The 24,523-nt window shown below is 32.1% G+C and overlaps 3 protein-coding genes across 3 annotated transcripts; 2 read left to right on the forward strand and 1 right to left on the reverse strand.

Annotated features, from left to right (window-relative positions):
• Window positions 1-6,545: 6,545 nt before the first annotated feature.
• On the forward strand, window positions 6,546-15,302 carry LOC129306223 (lysine-specific demethylase JMJ18-like). Its single transcript, XM_054946694.1, has 11 exons — window positions 6,546-6,974; window positions 7,131-7,214; window positions 8,377-8,454; window positions 8,553-9,065; window positions 9,152-9,373; window positions 10,500-10,661; window positions 11,557-11,925; window positions 12,077-13,130; window positions 13,239-13,342; window positions 14,118-14,315; window positions 14,659-15,302. The coding sequence occupies exons 2-11, from the start codon at window positions 7,173-7,175 to the stop codon at window positions 15,031-15,033; spliced, it is 3,117 nt and encodes a 1,038-aa protein (XP_054802669.1). The 5' UTR covers window positions 6,546-6,974; window positions 7,131-7,172; the 3' UTR covers window positions 15,034-15,302.
• Window positions 15,303-17,890: 2,588 nt separating this feature from the next.
• On the forward strand, window positions 17,891-18,874 carry LOC129304702 (FAS1 domain-containing protein SELMODRAFT_448915-like). The gene has a single exon (XM_054944459.1). It carries the CDS (start codon window positions 17,903-17,905, stop codon window positions 18,659-18,661), a length of 759 nt encoding a protein of 252 aa, XP_054800434.1. The 5' UTR covers window positions 17,891-17,902; the 3' UTR covers window positions 18,662-18,874.
• Window positions 18,875-21,855: 2,981 nt separating this feature from the next.
• On the reverse strand, window positions 21,856-24,517 carry LOC129306815 (60S ribosomal protein L38). The gene is made up of 3 exons (XM_054947562.1): window positions 24,399-24,517; window positions 22,706-22,889; window positions 21,856-22,096 (listed from the first exon to the last, which is right to left on the reverse strand). Exons 1-3 carry the CDS (start codon window positions 24,399-24,401, stop codon window positions 22,074-22,076), a joined length of 210 nt encoding a protein of 69 aa, XP_054803537.1. The 5' UTR covers window positions 24,402-24,517; the 3' UTR covers window positions 21,856-22,073.
• Between the last annotated feature and the right edge of the window lie 6 nt (window positions 24,518-24,523).

Consider the following 24,523-nt stretch of genomic DNA (forward strand, 5'->3'; position numbering starts at 1 on the left):
TGCAATACGATCTCAATATCGCATTTCAATTTCACAATGCTCAAATATTCATCATCATCATCAAACTTTTCTCATTTGGACAAATAGCCACACCTGCATAATATTTTCAAAGACATAAAACACATCAATGTTACTATAAAAGTATGTTTTACAAGTTCACAAAACCTATAAATCAACTCAGCAAGTAATAAAGCAAGAAATATATTCCTTCAATTACCTCAAACTAACCAAAGGTTTACCTCTCAACACTTGCTTCCCGATCTCAAATGGTGATCAAAGGAAATTTTCTGCAATCACAACAAGCATCATCAATATTAATACCACATTACTTGTAATGTTCATCTGACATTATTAAATTATCATACTTATCTCACATAATTATAATCAAGGGTCATGCAAACCTCTCCTTTTATAAAATTGATAAAAATTTAAAATATGGAGTCCTAAAATTTTCAAAAACCTTTAGAAATTATCCAAATATATCATTTATTGCACAATGAAAGCTTATGGGTTGCATAAGCATCACTTAATGCAATAACCTAAAGCAAAACAACCTACTTTAAAAAAAGGACCATGAGCCACAACAAAGTAGGTTTGGATAAGTTATCTAATGAGATAGGTTTGGATATATTCCAACGTCTAGTCTCAATTTGGACATTCAAGTGAAAAATGTCACTTTTTTGAAAAATCTAAGCACCCGAAGTATTCAAACTCAGGATTTTGCCTCAATAGACCACTTCAAGCCTTAAACTAAATCTAAAAAGACAATTACACTTGATTAAATATTAATATAATCACAATCACACATATATGCATATTTAGCCATCAAACTACCCTTTTCACATGACAGAGCCTATATTTCACATTTTCATATATAGGTATAAAACTAGTCAATTCTTCACATATTCACCACTATCACACACATAACCACACACATAACCACACACATAGGCTAAGATACACATGTTTACCATATAACTACATTATCACATGCTAATGCATCATATGAAAACTTACAACATTAAACATTTAAAATACAAATTCCTCACACAAAACTCCAATAGTATAGTTGTGGCCATTACTATACTTGTCTTGAATCTTTCCCTTTGCCTTGCTCATAATTAGGACCTGTAAAAATGTAATCACTAGGTGAGATAATAATCTTAATAACAGAATAACTTATAACTACTAATTAATATGCATAACTATAAATAAATAAAGCTTATAAGTAAAAGTACGTTTATACATATATAAATAAACACATATCTTTTCATAAAATCGTTTTCACATTATATTATTTTCACTAGTATGATCATCTATCATTCAAACCTCCATATCACCCCAACTAAAACTATAGGCTCCATTGGGCCAATCATACACTCATTGACTCAAGCATGCCTTCAATGGTAGAATCACCTGACCAAAAATATTCTATCTCACTTACAAACTATGATTTCCCTTATCACACATGATCGGGACGTCGTTACTCCAACACAGCATCGTATAGATGCTCAAGAGCCTAAATCTCAAACACCGTACCCATATGGGTACTCAGGAGAAAATCTCCAACACTGTACCTCACCAGGCACTCAAAAGATAAATTTTCCACCACTGCACCCCGTCGGGTACTGAGGAGAATCTATTTCATATGGTTTTTCACTACTCCTCTCTACAGGTGAACTCTTACTCCTTAATATGATTGTGCTCACATTTCTCATATACAAATCACATGTTCTTATTCGAACCATGTACACACACACATACACATATGCTTTTATAAATTCATTTCTAAAATCATATTCCATGCACAAAACTCCCATTTCACAACATGTACAAAGAGGTAATGTTATATATCTACTCACAAACAATTATACCAATTAATCAAATGGAGTGAATTATTTAGTTACTTTAACTCTTCTGTCACTAGAAAGGTTACTCATAGTATTCTTTAATTGCTCATTGCCACCACACACTTCCTCTAGCTTAAAGCACACACGTAGTATTACAATCTACACAAATTAGCATTATTGATCAATTACTAAATTAACCATAAATACTAATTACCACCAGTAATCATAATTAATAGTTCATTATTGTGTAAACAACTATCTTTGGTCTTAACTACCCCTTTAACCTCTTTTAACACTTCTATAAGCTCCTACACATTTTATACCAATTTCTACCCATTTTTACTCATTAATTTAGGGTCAATTTAAGCCTATCGCTTAAAAGCTTAATTATTAACTCCCCGACTAATCATAAAACCTCAGTTTGATTCTCAAGAATCTTTTTATTACCAAAGGATAAGAAATAAACCCCTTAAAACTTCCTAATTCAATTTTTCTATAACTTAAACTAAGAGAAATTATAGAGAAATTAAGGTAGAATCTGAGTTTAAGATAGTGTGAAATTTACTTAACAAGTGACTAGTCAGAAATGTCTCCCACAACTCTAAAACTTAATGCTCTAGCAAAGAGAGCTCTTCTCCTTCTCTCCTCGTGCTCCTTTTTCTCTTCTCCCTCTTTGACCGATGAGTTAACCACGTACATATCAATCAAATTTTTGTGCCATGTGCTACGATGCATATTGCGTATGTTGTGACATGTGGCATGGTGAGAAAACTCTCACCGCGCTCGCACTTTTTTCTTGAAAACGTTGTTCTTCCACTTGATTATGTTCATTCAACATTCTAAGAAGTCAATACACCAATTTTACCATCCAAAATCCTAATAACTCACTAATTTACTAATTTACCCTTAATTAAATAATTAGTTCTAGAGTTAAGAACTCATGATGTTACATTACTCATTTCCAATTATCTAAACCAAAGCTTAGCCAACCTAAATGTAAATCCCTTGATAATTTCTTACAGATAAGGTGTATTAAATCATCCTCTAATTTCACTTACCTCCCGTTAGAATCGAAATCATCTATTTTATACATAGCGTTTGCTTAAATTTGAGCACCTAGTCACATTATCTCAAATAAATCCTAACCTTAAGTTTATAAACTCAACAACTTTTATTAGTCCCATTTAAACAAATGGGCTTGACCAAAACCCTCACATAGACAAAACCATCATCTTCAAATCTAAAAACCCAACTCAAACACACACAGAAATGGAGAGGAGGGAGTATTAAAGACTTATCAAAGTGAAATCAAGCTCAAATTACTTCCTAGTGCTATGGAAATGAAGCCCCATTAGAGAGAGTGGCACACTCTCCATTTCTTTCCCGTTTCCTTTCTATTTTTGAGCCTAAGCATGATGCTTAAACTTTTAATTTTATGTCATCCACCACGGCAGAGGATGGTACAAAGAGGCTAGGTCCAAATTTGCTCCTCTAATCAGGGCCCAGGCAGCTCAATACACTTTCAAGGTTGATCTAAAAGCTATAAACAAATCTATTAGCCCATTAGATGTCTTTTTCTTAATTTTTTGTCTAGTTTAGAGGGCATAGCATGTGTCTATTAGGTGGGCATTTGGTAAAGCGGAACGGGTGTTTTAATGCTTCCTGACACAATACTTTTAATTTTTTTTAGTATTTTCATCTCCCCATTTAACAGATAATGTTTTTTGTTTTGAAAAATTACTCCTATATCCCACACAACTTGACGTGTGATGAAATTTATTAACGACTTGAAGATAATAAATTGATAACTACATTAGTTGTCAAATGGTTATACGTTTTAAGACCTCAATATACTTTGTAGCATTTAGAATGTTTTGTGGGCCTTGAGCGTAATTTTTTTTTTTACAGTTTTCTTAAATTATTTAGTTTTATAATTTTTCTTTGGCAAAACTTTTCCTATCGACACACATTCCCTCTCAAAACGCCCACGTCATATCATATATATTTACAAAAACAATATTATATTCACATTTATTATTCTGTTTTCTTTGCCTGAATATTCACATTTATTATTCACATCTCAGAAATGAACATACTTTTTTTTTAGCAATTACATTTTTCATAATTTCCGATCCATGCATCACGCTATAAAGACTTTATTATATATATTAATTATTTCTTGATGTTGATATTTATTTACTATTAAATTTTTATAAAATAATTTGGATATGGAAATAATGTTCAAATAGACAATATCGGTATAATAAATTACCAATTTATGTTATCATGTATAACTGTAATTGTTTCTAATAATACAGATTTTGAAAACATAAATGATACCAAAGACCTAGTTGCCTGACGGTAGCTAAGCCACCCTCAAATGAGAGAGGTGGCAAGTTAGAATTTAGGTTGGATGTGTGAGTGGGGAATCTTTCCTGTGGAAGAATGTAGTGTGTGAGTAAAGTATGTGAATAAAGAATATTAAAAAATATAAAATATTTTGAGTTTTTTAAGATATAATATTTTTTTAAAGTACCCATATTGAATAGATTACTTTATATTTTTTTAAGTGAAACACTTTATTAAATAAAAGTAAATATAAAAAGATATGATTAGTTTAAATATAAAATAACTACTTTATTGAGGGCGAAATTCAATTAAAAATACTTTATATTATTTAATAGAAAAAGTAAACTATTGGCAATAACTTTTCTGTCTTCCATAATAATTTTTTTTTATTACTCATAAGCATCCTATTGTTACCATATGGACTTGTATATTCTTTTGATGGAGTTTGGATGAATTGTATAATTTCATACTTTATATCTAGTATGAATATCTATATCTAATTATAGAGAAAATATAATTATTGGTTCATATACTTTTAGTATATTTTAGTGTTAATTTCTATATTTTCTTTCCATTGCTCTAAATTCCTTAAATTTCTTGTGAGTCTTTATCATCATTGATAAAGTTAAATATAATGATATGCACATAACTTTATTAATTTTGTTGTCGTGTTGTGTTTGCCAATCCTAGTTATTGTGTCTTCTTCTTTATGAAGTTTCATCTATTGCATATTTAAAATTTTGGTTTAATGTTTGGCTTATATTTTTGCCTTCTACTCATTTTTAATAGGGAGAATCATATGCAAAAATCATCCAAAAAATTATTTACAGACAAGAACTAATACGAAGTGAATTATTATGTAAATGAAAATATTTTATTTTTTAAATTGGACTTGTTATTATTCATTGTTTGTAAATGATTTGTTTGAGTAGTCCTTGAACATAATTCTCCCTTTTTAATATAACTTATTATAATTTTAACAAATTAGGGCAAGAAATAATAGAGTTTATATACAGGTTGTCAAGTTTTAACTCATTGTAATCATATTTTAAAATATAAGGACTACCATTGCAAATAAATAAAACTTAAGGGACTTTGAGAAATGAAAAAAAGAAATTAAAGAAATTAATAATAAAATATGTTAAAAGTATGTGGACTAATAATTATATATTTTTTTCAATAATTATTATCTATTTATTATTACGAAATTGGATATTTATGCCATATTAATTTAATAATTAATAATTAATGACATATCTTGTTCTCTGTTTTTTTTTTTTTGGGGTCACATGATATATCTTGTTTCCGACTTATAGTCATCACATACAATTTTTTAGCCACTAATTCATTGTGGATAATGTACTATTTATTAAAAAATGTTTATATATCTTTCAAATATTTTTTACTTATATTTTGTTGGTGAGTATTAAAAAAATTGAAAAAGAAGTATTAATGATCATCATGTGTATATATATATATATATATATATATCAACATTTCGTTTTTAATCACATAAATTAAGTTTTTGTTTCCCGAACAAAAATGTTTCAAACTGAACATCAAATCAAGTTGAATCCTTCTTTCGAAAAAATATTTTTTTTTTTCCCGAAAATCTTGAAAGGTGATATATATGTGTGTATAACATATTTTTTTATAATAATGACTAAAATATAATTTTTTTTGAATATTGCACAAAACTACCCATTTTTATTTTATTTTTCTTAATTTTTTTTCACAAACTTTCCTACCATTAATCTTTGATTATTTTAATTACAGAAATTATTATGTCATATTAAAAGATAAGTTAATAATAACTTTTTAAACATTTTATCCATATTTTTTTCTATCTTTATTAGCTAATAAAAGACTAGAGAGATTAATTTTAAATTTTAAAAGTAATGGAATTTTGTATATTTTATCCTATAATAAATATATTAATTTTTTAATAACTATAAGATTTTTAAATATTTGAAAATGGCTGAAAATCCTTTTTAAATTATTTTTCAAATATGCATACACAACAAACGAATCTTACAAGGTACAGTCCAAAGTAGCCCAATAGGAACAGAGCGTTTGTCTTTCTGTGGACGTTAATACTGCGTGCGTTTCAGCGGGTTCGTGATTACCCTCTCTCTCTCTCTCTCTCTCTCTCTCTCGCCGAATTTCATCTCATTTTTGGGGTTTTATTTATTTATTTATCAAAATTTATTCATGATTATCTTTTGCCTTTCGTTGATTTTTCTCCTATCTTCTATGTCACTGTTCATATAAGGGACAAATACTTAAAAGTTTCTAAAATAGAAAGCAAATAAAATATAATTAAGTGTGCCTCCACGTCTCTTAACGGAGAATCCTAGTCGCTCTAAAATGGTTATTATTATTAATTATGAATTATAATATGATTTATTTGGTTTTGTTTTCGACTGATATCCTTCCCATTATTTCCGACTAATTAATTTTGTTTCACATTCCACCTGTCAATACATTTTAACATTTTTACCAAGTCAAATTCCTGTTTCCGTTTATTATCCTTTTCGCAATTCTTCAAAACTTTTGGGCAAATGATTTCGATGTTCCTGGAAATTTACAGTTTTGGAATTTGTGAGGAATTGAGGGTTCGTTAGATATGAATATAGTCAATTAAATTTGCATTGGGTCTTTACTGTTCTGATATGCATGAGAACTTTCTTGATTAATTCATGCGTACGCAAACTCTCCTGGGTCCATTGAGAACCTGGGAAGCAAACTCTTTCTGAAAAGCTTCTGCTGCATTTGGTATGTTATATTCTCTGCATTTTCTTCCCCTTTGTTGTAAATTTTTACGGGATGGGTTGTTTATATACACTTGAAACCGTTTTCGGTTTTGATTGATTGCAACTCTATTGAGGTGACTCTAAGGTCCCTGTGTTTCTTGGCTTCCTCCTTTTGCAGGAATCATTGTTCAATTAGGTTTTCCCCCTAATTCTGCATTGAATGGAACAGTCGAAATTGGCTGCAGAATCTCCCTACAAGGAGGTTGGATTCTTCTTTCATGTTGAACCCTAACAATATCTTGTGTGTTGTGTTCTTAGAGCACTTTACCCTGTTCTGAATATTTAGTTCCTCTTTTGGAATCTTCTATGCTGTGTTGTTATGGATCATAAAATATTTCAGATCTGATCCCTTTTTATCTTATTTGGAATTTGTTGGTATTTTTGTGCTGTTTTACTTTGTTACTCTTCAAACATTCTGACGGTAACATTCTATTTTGGCTGTTAAAGCCTTTGCTTTATGATAACTAGTAGTTTAGAGTCTGTGCTAAATTCTTCTCTCCAGAATTATGTTTTTGGTTCATTTGTTCATCAATTATACATCCTCAAATTTTGAATTTGAGTGTAAGCTGGCCTTCTAAGCTATGTTCATTCTTGTTTCATGGCCTTTTTCAGGGATAAAACTTTTTACCAGGGTTGTGACCCCTATTTTCTATGTGGCTTTTAAAATATACCTCTACATGGCTTTAGATTGCTAATTCCTTTCATAATCCCTTATTTGTATCCAAGCACATCAATTGGAAAATATGTTGAGATGCTATAGCATACAGGCTGAAACATAAGCATAAATTTAGTGAATATTTGACTTCAATGGAAATTTGTTTTGTGTTGGAATGTAGCAAATTTTTTGGAGCGAAGATTCATTGTCCACCTAGTGGGATAAAACTTGTTATTGTTGTTGAACTTGTTGTGTAAGGGTTTGGCCTTCAAGATTGAAAGCTTTTGATTGGCAAAGGAAGGTTCCTTCCCCATATATTGTAGAGATAACGATAGAATTCGATACTGTTTAGATTATGAGCATTATTCAAGCCTATATTCTGTCTTTGGTGGAACTGTGGAAGTCTGAAATTTGGCTCAATATTTTTAGTTTTTTCTCCCTTGTCTTTTTCTATTGCCTTTACTTTGTTGATGAAGTATAGAATGCTTTTCTGATGCTTGGTGTACCATGACCAGCACTTTGTTTTTTTTCCCCTTGCTCATGTACAAAAAAAAAAAAAAACTGGGAATTAACTTCTTCCACGTTTGTGTTTTTAGACATGTTTTTATCACTGACTTTGATATAAGTCATTACAATCAATATATGTCTTGTTAACCCTAAGTGAGTCTAGCATTAAACAGTATGCTGAACTATTGTTTCCATGTTGCAGATATCAGCCAGATGGGATCCAAATGAAGCATGCTTGCCTGTAATTGATGAAGCACCTGTATTTTATCCGACTGCTGAGGTACTTCTAAAGACTGCTATCTTCAAGTTATTGCTTTGGATGGTTGGAACATTTTATTTCCATTTCCATTTTGTTTTAATTTTTCTACCTCTTATTAGGAGTTTGAGGACACCCTTGGTTACATAGCAAAGATACGCCCTCTGGCTGAACCACATGGCATATGTAGGATAGTCCCTCCACCTTGCTGGATTCCACCCTGTCCTCTGAAGGAGAAAGATATTTGGGAAAATGCTAAATTTCCCACCCGTATTCAGCAGATTGACTTGCTTCAAAATAGAGAGCCAATGAGAAAGAAAAGCAAGGGAAGGAAACGGAAACGAAGAAAGAATTCTAAAATGGCAACCTGTAGGAGACTTGCTAATCCAGATTCAGAAGTTAATGCTGCTTCTGAATCTGAAGAAAAATTTGGATTCCAATCAGGACTTGATTTCACACTAAGAGACTTTCAGCAATATGCTGCTTTTTTTAAAGAATGCTACTTTGGGTTGAAAGATATCAAAGACAATGGACAAATTTGTGATGATAATTATCAGAAAAGGCAGGAGCCCTCTGTGAAGGAAATTGAAGGTGAATATTGGCGAATAATTGAGCAACCAACTGATGAGGTCGAGGTAATAATTATTGCCTATAGGCTACTTTGATTTTCTTTATTGTCAAATAAATGTGTGATCAGTGCTTATTTCATGTCATATTGTAGGTGTATTATGGAGCTGACCTAGAAACTGGGGCACTTGGAAGTGGTTTTCCAAAGGCTGATTCCTTAACTAAGAGTGACTTGGATCAGTATACACTATCTGGCTGGAATCTGAATAATTTCCCTCGGCTTCCAGGTTCTGTATTATGTTTTGAAGGAAGTGATATCTCAGGAGTTCTGGTGCCTTGGCTATATGTTGGGATGTGTTTTTCATCATTTTGCTGGGTAAGTAATGAGAATAACTTTACTCTAACTAACAAAATATAGCCGTCTGCCTGTCGAAGTTGTATTATATGTTTCAAGTAATGTTATCATAAATTGAATAGGAATTCTTAATGCTATGCTTAGCAAGAGAAAAAAGTGGGGAGAAAAGTGGAGGAAAAAGTACATTTTCCTCTACTTGGCTAACGTAAGAAAAAATAGGAGGGAGAGGAAATTGAAGGAAAATAACATGCGGGGCTAACATGTTTTTCCTTCTAACTTTTCTCTCCAAATATAGGGAGATTATTGAGAGAAAACTTTATTTCCAAATTTGCCCATGAATTTTTTCAATTCCTGCCTCCTACCTCCCTCTATTTTCATCCTTATATATAGTCTAAAATTTTTGGATTATTATATATTTAATAATTTTATAATTAAAATTTAAAATTAGATAAAATAATTTGCAATAAATATATTTTTATTCCATTGGTAATATGTAATGAAAATAATATAAATAATATATTAAAATTTTTAGTTTTATTATATCTAAATATTTTCTACAAATAATAAAGTTGTTATTGTCCATGTGAAATTAACAACTTTTCTCTTCTCACTGTTTTCTCATGGTTAGCCAAGCATATGGAGAAAAAATTACATCTCTTCATTTTTCTCTTCTCTCCATCTTCTCTCCTCTTATTTTCTTTTTTCCCTATTTTCTCTTGTTAGCCAGGCACAGCATAAATCTTAACCTTGTTTTAAAAAAACAAAGAAAGATTTAAATTGGATAAACACTTTTAGAAGAATGACAGCTAAGGATATCCTGAGAAGGTTAATACTAAATCAGGACTTTTTAAAGATTTTCAATGCTGAAATGGTGGAGGATGAGTACTGAATTTGGGAACCTAAGTTATGATGAGAGCATGATATGACATTAATTTTCTTGAAGTCCTTAGTTGTAGACAAATCAATCACTACATGGAATGGAGAAGCTTGAAGGACCATTTCTACTGACTGCATAAAAGTTAACTAATGTTAAATGTTTTAGATTCCTCAGTACCTAAATACAATATATAGTGATGCATTTACTTTTGCATTTTTATTTCAAATCTTTAGGCTTTACTGAACTTACACCTGATGTTTATTGAAATAGCACGTTGAGGATCATCACCTTTATTCGCTAAATTATTTGCACTGGGGTGATCCAAAAGTCTGGTATGGAGTACCTGGCAGCCATGCTACAGCTTTGGAGGGTGCGATGAGGAAGCATATGCCTGATTTGTTTGAGGAGCAACCAAATTTACTTAATGAACTGGTATTATGTTGTGAACCTTTCCTCATTGTTTTCAGTTGTGAACCTTTATTCCCTGGTTGTGCACGATTTTCATCAAGAAGATGTGTGGTCTATTTTTTTTTTTTTTTTTTTGGTTGGGGTTCTATGCTGTTCCATTAAGTACTTTTGCATAGAAAAAGCACATAATTGTATTAACATGATTTGGACCACGTTATCAGTATCCCACTTGTTTGATGCAAAATGTGTATTTTACATGTGCTGTTTACGGGAAACCTCAAACTGCTTCGTGCGCGTATAACTGTTGAGTTGATCAGTTTTTGAAATTTGCAAAGCAGTACTACATGTTTAATATCAGTTATATGTTTGGCACACTGAGAGTCCTGTATAAGAGTTCTCTATTGTAAAAAATAGATGTACAGTGGAAGCTGTAGTTATTAGGTTTAGGCATTGAATAATAAATAGATGAAATGATATATCTCTTCAGTTATTCTCCCTCAGAAGTTAAAATGCACTTTAGAATCTTAAGTAAGTGTTGGCTAAGAATTTAATGATTGAAAGGCCCCTCTATAATGGATGGATGAATATCTTACATAATGTATTATGGATTAGCCTATACTTCGAACTTGCTTTGGAGAGCTTGTCCTGTGGAGCCTTGCCAATGATATTTTATCATTACAAGTTTATCGAAGATTATTTATAGCATATTTAAGTTGATTAGAACCTCAACCGCCATATATTGTAGGCTAAATTTCAGTTTTAATGCCAACAGCGACCACAGTAATATATCTTTACAAGTCCCAATTCATTTTTCCGTTCCTGTAACAATGTTAGGTTCTAGTTTTGTTAAGCAGAAAATAACTTCGAACTTTGTGGACTTAGTTGTAGTTATAATTCTTTTGATTTCATTTTTGTGCAGGTCACTCAACTATCACCTTCAATTCTTAAATCTGAAGGAGTGCCTATATTTCGCACTGTCCAGCATTCTGGGGAATTTGTAATTACCTTTCCAAGAGCATACCATGCTGGCTTCAACTGTGGTTTCAACTGTGCAGAAGCAGTGAATGTTGCTCCTGTAGATTGGTTACTGCATGGACAGAATGCTGTTGAACTTTATAGTAAGCAGTGCCGTAAAACATCATTGTCACATGACAAGTTGTTATTAGGATCAGCCCAGGAAGCTATACAGGCCCTTGCCGAGGTCGTTCTTGAAGGAAAGGAAACTCCAAAAAATTTGAAATGGAAAAGTGTCTGTGGGAAAGATAGTGTTCTTACCAACGCAGTTAAGGTAACCATTGTTGCACAGTCTCCCTTCTTTCACGATAGTTTCACCCAAACATTCATTTAGCGACTCATTTTATATTCTGGCTGGCACTTCATAAAATTACTAATTTTAGTTACTGATCTAATGCCCCTTTATCATCTTTTAAATTTTCCAGACAAGGATAAAGATTGAGGAAGAGCAGTTACAGTGCCTTCGAACTCCTATAAAATTGCTGAAAATGGATATCAACTTTGATTTGGATAGGGAAAGAGAATGCTTTGCTTGCTTCTATGATTTGCACCTTTCTGCTGCAGGCTGCCAATGCTCTGTTGATAAATACTCTTGTCTAAAACACTCAAATTCATTTTGCTCATGTGGAGTTGACGAAAGATTTATTCTAATTCGTTATACTATGGAGGAGCTGAAAGAGTTGGTTAAAGCATTAGAAGGAGAGTTAGAACCTATCAAGGTTTGGGCGAACAGGACCTCTGGCGTGGTTTCTGTAGATGCTGGGGACGTTTGTTTAGATAAGCCATATGTGGGCAGAGAAGTGTGCAAAACTAAGATCAATGAAGTGGAAAGTTCATCTTCTTCTGCAAGAATCAAGAAGTCAAAACTAAATGAAGATCCTCATAGTCATGTTTCTTCAGAATTAGTCCAGTCAGATTCTCAAGTGGAAAGTGCACCACAGCACATTGTAGATAGTCATAATGACAATGTTAATGTCAAATGTTTGGTCATGGATGATGGAATTAAGGTTGCATGGAATTGTTGCATGGGTTTAAATCTTAATGTTCTGTCTGATCAAAATGAAAATTATATCCTGCCTATTGCTGATAGCAAATCAAACAAGGGTATTGGTTGTGTTGAAAAAGTCTGTTGCCCAGACTCGCTAAAGGAACAAGATGATGTGGTACTCGAAGGAAATGTATCAGACATGTTTTCTCCATTGAAGAAAGATTACTCATTGTGTTCTAGGGGTGATCGAACTTCTAGTAAATTTGATGGTGGCAAGATGTCTGTGGATGATCTGTCAATGCATCAGAGAATGAGAGTATTACCTAACAGTGCATGTAAAATGGAAGCAATAGACAGTTTCAATAAAAGTACATCTTTGGAAAACCAAAGCTTTCTAATTCGAAAGTTTGCAATATCTGTTGAACCTATAAGCCTCGGCTCCATTGTGCATGGAAAGCTGTGGTGCGGTAAGCACATGATATGTCCAAAAGGTATGCTGCAGACCAGTTATTTTCTGTTCTTGGATCCTTCCATTTGCATATATTTTAATTTAATATTTTGGGATTTGACTTTTCTCTTCTTTTGGTAATCATCTGAAGGATTCAAGAGTCGTGTCAAGTTCTTTAGCATGCTTAATCCATCAAGAATCTGTAGCTATATTTCTGAAGTTCTTGATGGTGGCTTAATCGGACCTCTTTTCAAGGTATCATATCATTCCTTACCTTATTTCAGATTTGAAATAATAAGCAGAAGTGAATGTTTCTTCATATATGTTATTTCTGGCTGATAGCCACAAACGTCTTTGGTTTTCATTGTCATGATATCAATAATTTTAATGATTCAATATAAGCTTATTTTTAAACGTTTCAGCCAACTATGATGTGTCATTACTGGGTTAGTTTATTGTTAGATTAAATAGTTTCCTTTTGGACTTTAGGCCTCATTATGTACCCAAAAAATTTAGTGAAGCAAATAGATGTTTATTTTGATGCATCAAATAATTTCTTTTCTTTCTGTTTTGGGAGAAAGAAGGCATGTAAAGTCGTGTAGGTGTTACACTTGCATGTTTGAGTAGTCTGTTCTTAACTGGAGTTTTTCGGGGAAAATTGTTTATTTATGCAGCTTTAATGACAGAAGTTGCTTCCTTTGCTTTTGCTATGAGTTTCAGCCAATGTTTTCATCGGAGGGGCCAAGGGGGTTTGTTGTCTGACCTGCAGATGAGTTATAAAACTGAGCTAATCTGATGTTGGTTATGACTGTTTCTTACATATGTGTTGTTAAGACAATTGTTCTCACCATCTAATTCATCAAAGGGAAAAATTTATGCAGTGGCATCATTATCTGGTTCTGTATAAAATAGAAATGAAGCTAGTGATTTTTAGAATGGTTAGGAAATCCGCTCTTGTTACCACAAATATCATTGCAATTCATCCTTTCAACTGGCGTACATTTCTTTCTCATGTGTGAATATTGTTCAGGTTAGTATGGAAGAACATCCAAGTCAAGGTTTCACGAACATGTCAGCAGAGAAATGCTGGGAATCAGTTCTGGAGAGAGTAAATCGTGAGATCATCAGGCGCAGAAGCCAAGGGGAACTAAAACTTCCTCCATTGGAGCTTCTGCAAAGCATCCATGGTTTAAAAATGTTTGGGTTCCTTTCTCCATCAATTATCCAGGTAGTAATGAATTGGCATGCTAACGCATTGTATGGCTGATGTATAATACGTCGTAGTATTGTATTGTGGTCAAATTGTACACACCTTAACTGAAAAATGTTGAACTTTGTAAACATGCATATTATGGCCACGTAGCATGCTCAATGTAGAAGTGGACTTAAGTTGTTCAGAACTCAGTACTTAAGTTGTTCAGAACTCAACTTACTGGCAACTGTTGCAATCGATTAGCTTAGATTACCATGGCTAAGTTTCATTCATAGGCAGCTAAATTATTTGGATATATGCTAAATGAGTCCTCTGCTTACATCGACTGATATGATCTCATTCTTACAAATGCTTTCAGGGTATTGAAGCTCTTGATCCCAGTCATCAATGCATAGAGTACTGGAATCACAAGGAATTAATCTCTTCTGTATCTTCCAGCAGTGCAAGTGATGACGTTAAGTTTGTGCATGGCAGTTCAAGTAGCCTGTCAGATGATGTCGACACCAAATTTTTCGGCATTGATTTGACAAAGCAGGATGAAAATGATGATAAACTTGCAGGAGCAAATCGCGACTCGTTTGAAGGGATGAAACTTATACTGGAAGCATTGTTGAAGAAAGCGAGTCCTGATGAGTTAAGCACAATGCAGAAGTTACTGGGGTCTGATGCTGAAAGTTCTCAGTGGAGAGTGGAAATTGCGGCACTGATAGAGGAGATCCAGAAAAGCTTGTAGATATAGAAAAATAATAAGATCTCCATTATTTCTGATTCATGGTAGCCATACTCCATTTAGCCATTGATTAGGTCCATTCTTTGATCAGAGGTACATGAAAGAGAAGGTTGCTGGGTGAGGTTGGGACCAAATTTGGCTAATTTTGCTCACTTGTACCCCACTTAGCAATAACCTGATAATATATGGACTATGTCATTGACCCATTAGGCTATTACAAATGTAGTAGTACTAACTTTTCTCTTGAAATGAAGTTTTCCTTTTCAAAGTCAGGCCTGGTGTTTTTTGGATTTACATCAACATCTTTATGTATTTAATATCATTAATATCTCGGAATTCCTGTATCTGCAAATGAAATGTTATGGCGCTGTTAATTATGATGATTCAACAAGTAGGTGGTGCTGTTAATTAACAATCTTGGATTCTTTTCCTAGTCTTGATTCTTGAACCAACAATAATGCAAAAATCTTAGGTTGCTATATCAGTATCATCATCAAGCTGCACTTAATATGAATTATTTATAAACTAAATGTTATCGTGTTTAGTTTTATATGTTCAAAAATGAGAACGTTAACGATCTCTACGAAGAGCCTATTAAACAGTCAAGAAATTATCTTATCATGTTCAACTCGAATGAAATGAACCTACGAATTGTTGTAAAGTTGTTTCGTTGTTATATTTCAAAAACTACGTTATTTTGGTTCTAAGCCTCGGTTGATTGAGACTAAATGCAATAAATTTGGTATTAATAAGATTTAGTATCTTAAAACATAAATTTTTTTGATATAAATAAGATTTCATCACTAATACTTTTATAATATTACCCATTCCAATTATATTCTTTCTCTAATAATACTAAAAAAAGCTGGTGTAGTTTGAATTTAAATGGGAAAATTTCACTATAAGTTTAGGGTATTAAATTAAAATTAAAATTCTCTAGCACAATTTGTTCTTATCCTTTTTATATGTTGTTCATTGCTCTTTAAACTATTATTCATTACCTTACTTTACTTATTCATTACAACATGTTCACTTTAATTAATTTTAAATATTGTTTTTATGTCAGCACAACTTGTTTGTTTTTCTACGTATGTGGTTCATTATCATTATTGTTGTTTATTATTTTATTTCACTTATTTATCACAACACTTTTACTTTAATTAATTCTAATGTTGATTTCATATTAGTACAAATTATTCATGTTTTTACTATATGTGCTTTGCAATTCATTATTCTTTAAACTGTTGTTTATTGCCTTATTTTACTTATTCATTGAAACACTTTCACTAGAATTAATTTCAAGTATTGTCTTTATATAAGTTTGGCTTGTTTGTGTCTTTGTTGTATGTTATTTATTATTCTTTTCAATTATTGTTCATTGCTTTATTTTACTTATTTGTAACCCTATATTCATCATTCATTTTTTTTCATTAAATTTCTTTTCTCTTTCAGTAGGACAATATTGTCATTTTCTAGATAATTTTAATTTCAATTCAATGCCTAGACCTACAGTAGTAAAGTTTCATAAATTTAGAGGTTTTCTTTTTTATTATTTTTGATCTAGGAGTTTTTATGAAAATCTTTTCAATTTAAACTCTTCTCCTCCTCCAATCCTGTATATTAGCCACCTTCTAGAAATATAATTTAGTTCATTTTATAAGTCATTTGTTGATAGAATTATTTTGTTTTCAATTAAAATTTTTAAATTATTCTTAAAAAGTAAGAGAGTGACAAAAAAAATTATATGACTGACTTATTTTTTATTTTTTACTTAAAAATTATATTTAAAATTATATTATTTTTAATTTTTATATTTTTATTGTATTGATATTAATAAGAATGATAAAAATAATTTATAAATATGATTGAGAGAGTACATGCCAATGGGGAAATAACCGTTCCCGTCCCACAGCGCTTGTGAAAGACATGCTGTGGAATTTTAGGGAGTCGTGCGATGATGTAGTGCCTGCCAAGTGGGGGTTGTTTCTGCTTTGGTTCTGCATCACGTCGTTTCACCTATGGGAGCGCCGAATTGGGTCCTCATTGGTCTCAGACTTTGGTGGCCCAATAATCTTTTTTCAGGCCCAACATGGGGAATATTTAAGGATCTTAAAATGAAGATATTTATGCTAATGAACTTTAAAATTTAAAATTATTATAAAGGATACATTTATGCATGTTGTTAAAATTTCAAGTTGCCCAATCAGATTCTTTAAAACCATATTTTTAAAAAACATTTTTAAATGGGATATAGACATCAAAAAGTGAATAAGAAATTAATCATATATTCTTTCATTTACATTGACCTGTGCCCTTTTTTATTTTTATTTTTTCAAAAAGTTCACATAAATATTTGGATTCTTTGCTATTCAAGAAGTGAATGTGCCTAGTTCATCTTTGGAACTTTAAATCATCAATTTAATTTAATTTTAAATTATCTTAATTTAAAATATATTTAATTCTTTTATTTTTTTTGCCAAACAAACAAATTTTACTAATCACAAAAAAATTGAGAATGGGATTTTTTTTTAAGCTTTTGCATTTTATTTCACTCAAAATATAATAAATTAGTTCTCGATTATTCAAACAAAAATTATTACAATTTACTTATAAAACCAACTTTCATGTAATTCTCAATTGTCATTCACAGAATTCAACTTAAAAAAGAATATTCTTACTTTATATTGTTTTAAAAAGAAAGTTTAAAATTTAAGATTTTTTTCTATGACACGCGCGCTATGATATTTAGGATTCTAGATAGGGGAAAAAATAAAATAAAACGATTTGTTTCATTGCAGACTGCAGAGAGAGAAAATAATCTGTGACGTTCGTTGTTCTGAGGGACGAACTGGCGGGAAGATTTTGTGCAAGAATGAAAACGTTCTCACTCTGCAAATTTCTCATTCACATGGACATTCTCTGCATCTTCATCTCCTTCTTCCTCTCACTCTCTGCAATCGCGCAGCCACCGCCTCCGGCAGTGCCAACGCCGCCGCCGCAGCAGCTCCGCAACATTATCGACGCCCTGATCGGGGCCGGCGACTTTACCAGTTGGGTGACCATCCTCTCTTTGGCCAACCCATTGATGCTCCCGATGAGCGCCACCCTCTTTGTCCCTCAAGACGGCAGCGATCTCATCTCCGATAACCACCCAGCCATGGACCCGCTTCTCTTCCCTTACCATATCGTCCCCCAGCGACTCTCTTTCTCCGATCTTCTCCTCTTCAAGCCCAACACTCGCCTTCCCACTCTCCTCCCCGCCATGTCCATTGTCATCACCAACAATTCTCACTTCAATTTCACTCTCGACAACATTCCGATCACTCACCCAAACCTCTACAGCACTGATTCCATCGCCGTCCATGGAGTGGCTGGTGTTCTTGATTACTCTGTTTTCGGTTACTCCTTCCCTCTCCTGCCACCTCCGACCACGGAAACTACATCAGCTAACCCGATGCCGGAGGTCCTCACACCACCGCCACCATCACTGGAGGGAATCTTGACGCCGCCGTTTATGCCAATCGGAGATCCTTCGGAAGCAGCATGCTCGTGCACCGAAGCACCCATTGTTTTCTTGATTTTTTGTTGGGTTCTGGTGTTCAAGATGCAGAGAATCCCTTTCATTCGTTGATAATTGAGGCTCTGTTTGATCAAGAAGTGAAAGAATTATCGCTCTTAATTTCTGGAATCCCTCAATTTTGAGGTAAGATCTTTCTTGCAATTGATAAGATCCTGATTTGTGATACCACTGTTACATTGCAATTGAAAATAATGAAATTGTCTCTGGACACTGTACTGATTTCTCTCTTGTTTCCCATTTGATGGGGGAAAAAAAATACAAGTACAAAAGCAAAAGTGAGTGAAAAAAAAAAAAAAGATTTCATAAATATCGGCATGAATTATTATTATTTTTATTTTAGATAAATCTTATAATGAAACTGTTTCTGGAATGAATTCTTTCTAGTTTCCGGATTGTGCTAAATTTGACAAAGTTTATAGTTCATTGACTCCGCTTCAATTCTGCTTTATGACCAAAAGAAAATAAATTTGCTAGGTGATGATCAAATCAAATGTGACAAGACCGGAAAACCCAAAAATTATAATTATAAAGTGGATATAAGAGAAAAATCAAGCATTTTTTGTTTGGGTTGTAAAAAACTAGCACTCACATGTCGGTACTGTAAAATCGTGATAACTAGCAATGTATATCAGATTCTAAAATTGTCATGGTGAATGATTGCTGATTTCTAATAGTTACTCATGCAATGTTCAGCGAGTAGAAAAATGTGTTTTTAAAAAGGAAGTGAGGAATATATCATTATCATTTTCTTTCACTTTTTCATAAATCAAACGTCGCCTAATAATTTTAAATGGTTTTACTCTTTAACATGTTTCAGAAACCGTTTGTTCCTTCAAGGAAAAACCTAGTATAATTAGCTTTCAAATTTCCATTTTGAAAAACAGTTTCTTGTTTCTAAAAGCAAATATATATATATATATATATATTTGAATAATTGTTTTATATTTAAATATTTTTAAAATTGTTCTTTTTTTTATTTTTAAAAACAAGAAACGAAAACATCTTATATTTGTTTTTGTTTTTAATTTTTAAAGCACACTATATTTGATCTTGTAAATTACTTTTAGCTATGATCAATTCCATCATCATTAACTACATCTACTGGAGACACTATTATTGGCCTTTTTTCTATTTTAAAATTATTTTTACATTAACATAATCAAAATAATTTTTATTAAGTTTATTTTTGAAAACTAATTTTTAAAAATTGGTTTATAAAAACGGTTTTTAAAAACAAAAAATAGAACAAAACTAAACAAGCCCTGAATTAACGTGTTCTTGGTTATAATGCTTTTGAATATTTTAAATGTTAAATATGTCTATAAATTTCAAGGAGTTTTGTATGAGCATGTGATTTTAGAAAGTAACGAACAATATGAACAAACAAATCATACATATAACAGCAAGAATTTGCAAGTTACCTAGGCAGCACATAGATATATTACAATTTTACAAGCATTTTATTAGCTGTAGTCTCTTTTACCATTTGGAAAGAAACATTAAATGAATACAAACAATTATTCTTTTTCCTGACGGAAAAAAATCAATTACCTGAGATATGGAATTATAAAATAAATATGCTTCTTATGATATTCATTTCTTCTTATTTCTCAAATGAATATGAACTTGGAAAAAAAAAAAAATCTTCTTAACTACTTATGAATCAGTTTCACTTTGTCCTTAAGAATGATCTAACAAAAGAAATAAAGTGGTAAATTGACCGAGTTCTTCAAAAAACAAACTGATTCTTTTGTGCTTCGGCCCATTTAATTTCGGTCAATCATTTAATTTAAATAAGAAAATTATGCATAGCTCTAAGCATATTTATTTTTAAATAAATTTCACAAAATTTAAAAAATACAACTAAATTTGTTAGAATGTGAGTGTAATTTAAAATTGTGATGCAAATACACAAAATACCTTTATTAAAAATACATTATATCAATTAAATAATATATAACTATTTTATTAATAATTTTATAATTACCACTTGTATTTTTTTTAATAATTATAATTTCACATATTAAATAGTTAAAATGATCATGCATTATAAGTTTAATATTAAATGCAGATAATTATCTTATCAATAATTTATAATTATCACTTCAACATTTTATAATTATAACTTGACATATTTAATAAGTTAAACTGGTCATGTGTTATTAACAAAATTCAACACCAACTATGTGCAATTACTTTTGCAATAATTTACAATTGTAACTATCTTGTAGGATTTGAAAATCTAAAGCAGCGCATAAAGATGCTTTGGTTTTGTTTTTTTAAAAGACTGATCTGCCCAATCGCAAAAAGAGCAACCCAAGTAAGATGTTGATCATGTAAGATATTTAAGTAAGAACACTTTTTGGATATATAGCAAACTCAAATCCGATATATTTTGGTTCTTCACAGTTGAACCAATCTTCAAGTTGGTCTCTCGCATTTGAACACTTTTTAATTTTGTCCTCCTGACACTTGTTAACTCTTCTAGATTCTAATAGATTTTGAAACATGACATTTTCAGTGGCGGCAGATGTTTAAAAGGGAAAAAGATATTAAAATCCCCAAAAAATAAACTTATAATAACAAGGTTCCCAGAAAAATTTTCTAAAAAACAATTGCAAATAATAATTAGATAATTATAAATTCTAAAATTTAATTGCAAATAAAATATTTAAATTCTAAATATAACTCTCAATTTATATAATTCAGAATGAAACTTAAATGTCAGCCCAATTCTTAAGGTGGGTTTGATGAGGCTTTTGCCAACCATTTTAAACCTATCAAAAATATCCCCCATTTTGAATGCCAGCCAAGATATGCCATGTCACTGCATCTGTATTCAGTATACAAAGATGCCAGTTTCACTTATACTCTGCTTGAGGAGGAAAGGAAACATTTTAATAAATTTAATTTTTTTTTAAATAAGATTACAAAATTTTAATAGAAAGAAAATACAAGACAACTTGGGCATTTGGCCCTTCTTATGTGCAGCGGAAGTTGCCTTATAAAAATAAGTTGTAAATGCTTAGAGTTACAACTAAATTGTACTTAGCTAAAATTTTTATTTATGCATAATGTTACAGGGTTCAAAATGGTTGTAACTTTCTAAACTCCAATAGACAGCTACATATTTTTCATATCCAAATCTATTAAAACTATGGCATTCTCAAATTCTACAATATTCACAATTTTTCTTTCATTTTGATTCTTAGCCACGGCAGGAAAAGCATTCATGAAACAAAAAAGACGATTTAAGTCAATCCACTTGATTATAAAACGAAATTTCTTTCCTTTCCCACATAAGAGACCAAAAAAATCATGTTTCCTGATAAGGAAAGACAACAATGAATTACCCAAACATGCTAGGGAACCATCTCTTGACACAAGGCACTAGAGAATGACTAAGAAACCAACACGAGTAAAACATGTGGGGAAAAAAACACCTTGTTCTTCCATAGTTCTTTTAAAGATCTTGAACACTCAAACCTGCAAACATAAAGGGGAATACATTTTAGAGTGGAATTCAATATGATATGGCACCCGATGAAATCATGAACATTTGCACAAAAATACTACACTGGTCCCTATTATAAAGCGCCTTCTAAAAAAAAAAAATTCATCCTTAATATAAGACACTTGATGGGATATAAATTGCATTTTTCCAATATTATCCTTATTTAAACTCATTAACTAAGAGAGAATGCAATGTAAATTTAAAAATTTTTCATTTAAATAAAAGTAAGATTGGAAGTTTATTTTATTTTTAGACAAAATTTATAACTTTACCGCCCCTCCTTGATTCTAGTGTGGTAGCTTGAAGTGTCTTATAATAAAGACTAGAGGACGTACATTATAAATCTTAAGTGATGTGTAATTTCAAGTGTTGTGACACATGTTTAGACGCAAGTGGCTTGTTATTTAAAATGCCACGTGTTATATATACAGCACACAAACTGAAGAGACAGAAAGAAAAGAGAAGATAGATGTCCAGAGAGAGAGTGTCTGCGTGCATGCGTGTATAGGTCTATAGGACAGTGTACATGATCCAATTTAAGTGCATCAAATAAAGGACAAGGATCATTCAATTTTACTAACCTGGAGGAAGTGATTGCTTCAACTTATCAGCCTTCTCTGGGTCAAACACGCAAAGTGTGTACAAGTACTTGGAGCATCGGACCTTGAACTTGACAACATCTCGGCTCCTCTTGATTTTCACTGATCTTGCATCTTTCCTTCTGGCAGTCAGAAGGAAATCCTTAATCTCGTGGATTTGCTTAGGCTGCACAATATATATATATATATATATTTTTTGGAAACCAAGAGAAAATGTTAATATGCTGAGAATCAAAGAAACATTGACACACAATGTTGACATAGGTTACATCTCTCTTATTTTCTGTTTTTTTTTTCCCTAAGTTAATTCATGCACTGAGACCGTATTTCCAGCTTTCAACCAAATCATTAAAATTGCCCAGACCAGATCCAACAAAACACATCGACTGCCAAGACCAGATCTTCTAGCAACATCGATTCAATATGCAAATTAAAAATCACAGCGCATTATCAAGTGTCAGCATTGACATATACAAATAGGACCTAAACTAGTAATCTGAACGTCCAATAGTGTTGAACTAGGACATATCTCCCTTATTTTCTGTTTTTTTTTTCCCTTAAGTTCATTCATACTGAGACCAAATTTCCATCTTTCAACCAAATCATTAAAATTGCCCAGACCAGATCCTACAAACACATCAATTGCCAAGACCAGATCTTCTACCAACATCGATATACAAATTGAAAATCACAGTGCATTATCAAGTGTCAGCAGAAATATACAAAAGGACCTAAACTAGTAATCTGAATGTCCAATGGTAAAGAATCTTTAGCAGCAATAAGGGGTAACTGAAAGGATACCAATAAAGTTTAGAAACTATAAGTAATTAGTAGCAGAAACTTATAGCACAACTGACTTCTTTCTAATTCAATTCCTTCAACTAGGCATACATAACCAACAACAAAGAATCTAAGGAGTAAATAGATGTTGAAAGTGTTTGAGAAACTATAACTATTTAACAGGGGCTGATAGAATAACTGACTTCTTCCTAATTCAATTCCTACAACAACAACAACAACAACAACAACAACAACAACAACAACAAGCCTTTATCCCACTAGGTGGGGTCGGCTACATGGATTGCAAGACGCCATTGTGCTCTATCATTTATTAAGCTTTTAGAAATATTATTAATTAAGAGATCACGTTCAACAACTTCCAAGAGTGTTCTCTTAGGCCTTCCTCTACCTCTCTTAATCAGACTCAAAGTTATATATTCCACTCTTCTCACTGGTGCCTCCCTTGATCTTCTTTGTACATGCCCAAACTATCTCAACCGATTTTCAGAGAAGGCCTAAAAAATGAATATGACACAATGTTTTTACGGTTGTCCACAATGGACCAACTCTAAATCTCAACTACGTACACGCCATTTATCTAAAAATTAATTCTTTTATGGTTATCTATTCATTCTACAACAAGGCCAAAGAAAAAAAAAACAGAAGAAAAAAAGATAGCAAATTATCATAGGAACATCCCTTTTCAAGTAGAAAAGTCTCGCCATCACAAATTCATCGAAGACGTATCAATCAAATCCCCGAAAGGAAAAGGACGCAAGTCATCCATTTTTCATTATAGTTAATCTGAACCATAGAGAAGGAAGGCAGAATCTACAATCTGACGAATCGCTAATTAACGGAATGAAAACTGCAGAGAGAAAGAGAGAGAGAGTACCATAATGAGAACGTCGAGAGGTCCGCTCTGGAGCACGAATGCTAAGCAGGAGATCGGACTTGGCTTGGTGGTGATGAAGAAGGATATGAAGGGCAAGTTGCAGAACCTCGAAAACCCTACCCGAT

The sequence above is a fragment of the Prosopis cineraria genome, unplaced genomic scaffold, assembly GCF_029017545.1.
Source record: "Prosopis cineraria cultivar Desert tree isolate PC_DT_omini unplaced genomic scaffold, ASM2901754v1 PC3, whole genome shotgun sequence".
NCBI classification, from domain to species: domain Eukaryota; kingdom Viridiplantae; phylum Streptophyta; class Magnoliopsida; order Fabales; family Fabaceae; genus Prosopis; species Prosopis cineraria.